Source organism: Engraulis encrasicolus, chromosome 11, assembly GCF_034702125.1.
Source record: "Engraulis encrasicolus isolate BLACKSEA-1 chromosome 11, IST_EnEncr_1.0, whole genome shotgun sequence".
Taxonomy (NCBI): domain Eukaryota; kingdom Metazoa; phylum Chordata; class Actinopteri; order Clupeiformes; family Engraulidae; genus Engraulis; species Engraulis encrasicolus.
In genome coordinates, this window is record NC_085867.1 from 21,807,336 (window position 1) to 21,810,704 (window position 3,369).

The 3,369-nt window shown below is 45.1% G+C and overlaps 1 protein-coding gene and 1 long non-coding RNA gene across 3 annotated transcripts in view; both read left to right on the forward strand.

The window, feature by feature from the left end:
• Nucleotides 1–846: 846 nt before the first annotated feature.
• LOC134458090 (uncharacterized) lies at nucleotides 847–2,535 on the forward strand. Its single transcript, XR_010036525.1, has 3 exons — nucleotides 847–938; nucleotides 1,306–1,377; nucleotides 2,509–2,535. It is a non-coding gene; the product is annotated as an uncharacterized LOC134458090 (long non-coding RNA).
• Nucleotides 2,536–2,543: 8 nt separating this feature from the next.
• The window catches only part of LOC134458089 (protein transport protein Sec16A-like), an 8,999-nt gene continuing 8,173 nt past the window's right edge, over nucleotides 2,544–3,369 (forward strand). For both annotated transcript variants that reach the window (XM_063210208.1, XM_063210209.1), the window contains exons 1-2: nucleotides 2,544–2,628; nucleotides 3,272–3,341. In XM_063210208.1, coding sequence (XP_063066278.1) covers nucleotides 3,311–3,341 — 31 coding nt within the window. In that variant the 5' untranslated portion in view covers nucleotides 2,544–2,628; nucleotides 3,272–3,310. The remainder of the gene's footprint in view (nucleotides 2,629–3,271; nucleotides 3,342–3,369) is intronic.

A 3,369-nucleotide genomic window follows, 5' to 3' on the forward strand; every position in this document is an offset into this window, starting at 1 on the left:
CATTTCAATGGGGCTCCCCAACGTTCGCACGTCTGATATTTGAGATAACGGACGGGTTGGTCTATATCAGACTGCTGTCAATGGCAACAAGACTTTTCACTGCTAAAGCGACTTTTCAACAAGAGTCTAATCAGCTGCTGTGATAAACACCTGTTGTCTAGGCTACCTGTTGCCTAGCGGTGTTCCACAATGGCACTGTTTTGTTTTGCGCAGCAACAATCTTTTGACATGAAAAATTATAATAAACTTAACATTAAATAAAGAAATGTCCCCGCCTTGTGTAAATCATTTAAGTATATCCATATAATAAGCGGGTTAACGTTCGGCGAGTCGGTCGCTTTGTGGAATAGCAGCATTTCAGAGAGAACAAGACCCCTCCGCTCCGCTCCGCGTCGGGGTCTAAAGATTCTCTGTCGTGCTGCTATTCCACGGGTCTTGTTCTCTCTGAAGTGCTGCTATTCCACGGTAGCGACCTTCTCGCCGAACGTTAACTCTTACACATCGCACAGCTCTTTCAGGTACACACACACACACACACGGCCGTCTAAAAGTACCTCGTATTATCTCTTTGTCGGTTTCTGATTCCTAATCTTTGCTTAAAATCCAGATGTCTGATGTGCTCTCTGTAGATCTTTGACCTGTAGTGCATCTGATATTGAATCTAGCTCTGTGTCTGATATTGAATCTAGCTCTGTGTCTGATATTGAATCTGGCTCTGTGTGTCTGTGCGTATGTGCATGCTTGTGTGTGTGTGTGTGTGTGTGTGTGTGTGTGTGTGTGTGTGTGTGTGTGTGTGTGTGTGTGTGTGTGTGTGTGTGTGTGTGTGTGTGTGTGTGTGTGATTTGCAGCTGTCTGTCCGATTCTACGACCCCCAATTGAAGGAGAAGCCGGAGCAGGAGCTCTTCCTGAAACCTGATTGGCTGGACCGCCAGATAGAGGTCTCCGGAAACACACACACACACACACACACACACACACACACACACACACACACACACACACACACACACACACACACTTTCTCTTTCACACAGACACTCACACTCTCTTGCTCCCTCTCTCTCCCTCTCTTTCTCTCTCTCATGCTCCCTCTCTCTCCCTCTCTTTCTCTCCCTCTCTTTCTCTCCCTCTCTTTCTCTCCCTCTTGCTCTCTCTCTCTCTCTCTCTCTCTCTCTCTCTCTCTCTCTCTCTCTCCCTCTCTTTCTCTCCCTCTTGCTCTCTCTCTCTCTCTCTCTCTCTCTCTCTCTCTCTCTCCCTCTCTCTCCCTCTTGCTCCCTCTCCCTCTCTCTCCCTCTCTCTCTCAAGGAGAAGCCGGAGCAGGAGCTCTTCCTGAAACCTTGGCTGATGGATCAGCGGCAGCTGGACCGCCAGATAGAGGTCTCCGGAAACACACACACACACACACACACACACACACACACACACACACACACACACACACACACACACACACACACACACAAGACGGATAGATCAAGTTCTCCACCTACGCTTGCCTTTTTGCTACACATTGACACAAAACACACATTCTTTCTCTCTCTCAAATTCAAATTCAAATTCAAATTGTGCTTTATTAGTATGACTCTAATGATACAATGTTGCCAAAGCATACAAATTACAAAACAAAAGTGTGAACATTTACAGAAGATCTGTTTGCGTGTTTGTGTGTGCATGTACGCGTGTGTGCGTGTGTGTGTGTGTGCATGTGCGTGTGTGCTTGTGTATGTGTGCGTGTGTGTGTGCATGCATATGGACAGGCATATGGGGGTGCGAGGGTGTGTGGCTGTGTGTATGAATTATTAATACATTTTTACACTATACATTATTACATTTGCATATTACTGTGGCTGGAGTCCCTCATTTTGTGGCATGCAAGCACATATTGTGCGGCAAGATCTGGTGAGAGCCCTTCGCCGTATAATCGCCATCCTTTCCGCTTCTGGGAGGCGTTCGAAATTTGGGTATATATTTGGGAATTTGGGGAAGAAGATTTTCCTCACATCCTCATATTTCTTGCAGTATAGCAGAAAGTGCACCTCTGTCTCAACCCTCTCTGCTTCACAGTGACCACATATCCTTTTGTCTTTGGGTAGCCATGTTTTTCTTTGTCTCCCTGTCTCTATCGCGAGAGTGTGGTCACTGAGCCTGTACTTGGTCAGGATTTTCCTCTGCTTCGTATCTCTGACAGAGATGAGATACTCTGCCAATTCATATTCTCTATTTAGGGTCAGGTAGGCATTCATTCTGCTTTGGTTAGTAGTTTGTTTTGTCCAATGTTCCAAGTAGTCTTCTTTTCTTTCGTTCATAATTTTGTTGACACTAATTGAGGTTTTGGAAGCAGTGCTGGGCTGAGCTTTGTTTGTATTCTCTCTCTCTCTCTCTCTCTCTCTCTCTCTCTCTCTCTCTCTCTCTCTCTCTCTCTCTCTCTCTCTCTCTCTCTCTCTCTCTCTCTCACTCTCTGCCTTCCCCATTCTGCCCCTGTTCCCTTGTTCTGTTTCTTCGCTATAGTTTCTGTCAGTCTTTCCCTTCCATTGGAGTCAAGTGGCTCTTTCATCTCTTGAGACCTCTATTGTTGTTTGGGACGAGAAGAATCACCCATTGGTGAATCAGGATGAGCCATAGGAGGAGGTGCGTGTCTTTGTGTGTAGATGTGTGTGTGTGTGTGTGTGTGCGGGTGTGGGTGTGTATTTCTGCTTGTATATACATTCTACATGTTTACATTTAATCGTGCATATAGAAGTACACAAATTTTCTGGTTTATTTAGTAATTTATCATGGGTTAGTTAAGGATTGGACAGTAAATAGTCACTCATTTGTCTGAAATGACAGCACGAAAATGAATACATACTAATAATAATGTAACAGTACAATTCTGCATCCAATAATATTTCTATGTGTGTTCTATTTTTCCATGATATTTGTAATTATTTTTGTTTTGTTATTTATGTTCACAATGTGGTGTTGTATTGTTCTGCTACGGTTGTACTACGGGAGTTATTGGAGCTTATTGATTAGGGTTCCCTTTTGGAATGTTAAGGAGGGGGGACGTTTAGAAAGGGGGACCTGCCGGAACCGGCAAGTCAGTTTACCTCAGGAATTGTATTTGAGATGTAAGTTGTGGTCAGCCGAAAATAAAGAATCAACTCGAACTGTAACCCGTGTCTCCTCGCCTCGTCTGAACTGGAGTGTCCTATGGTTGGTAACCAACTTTTAAGGGTTACAATAACAAATACACTAATCGAGGCCCTCGTCTACGTTTGTCTCCTCGTAGAGCAAGCCCCTTCCACCTCCCCATTCCAGCGTCCACAAGATGGCCCCACCAGGAGCCGGGACCGAATCAGGTAACATGCTTCGGAGAGGAGGTGAGAC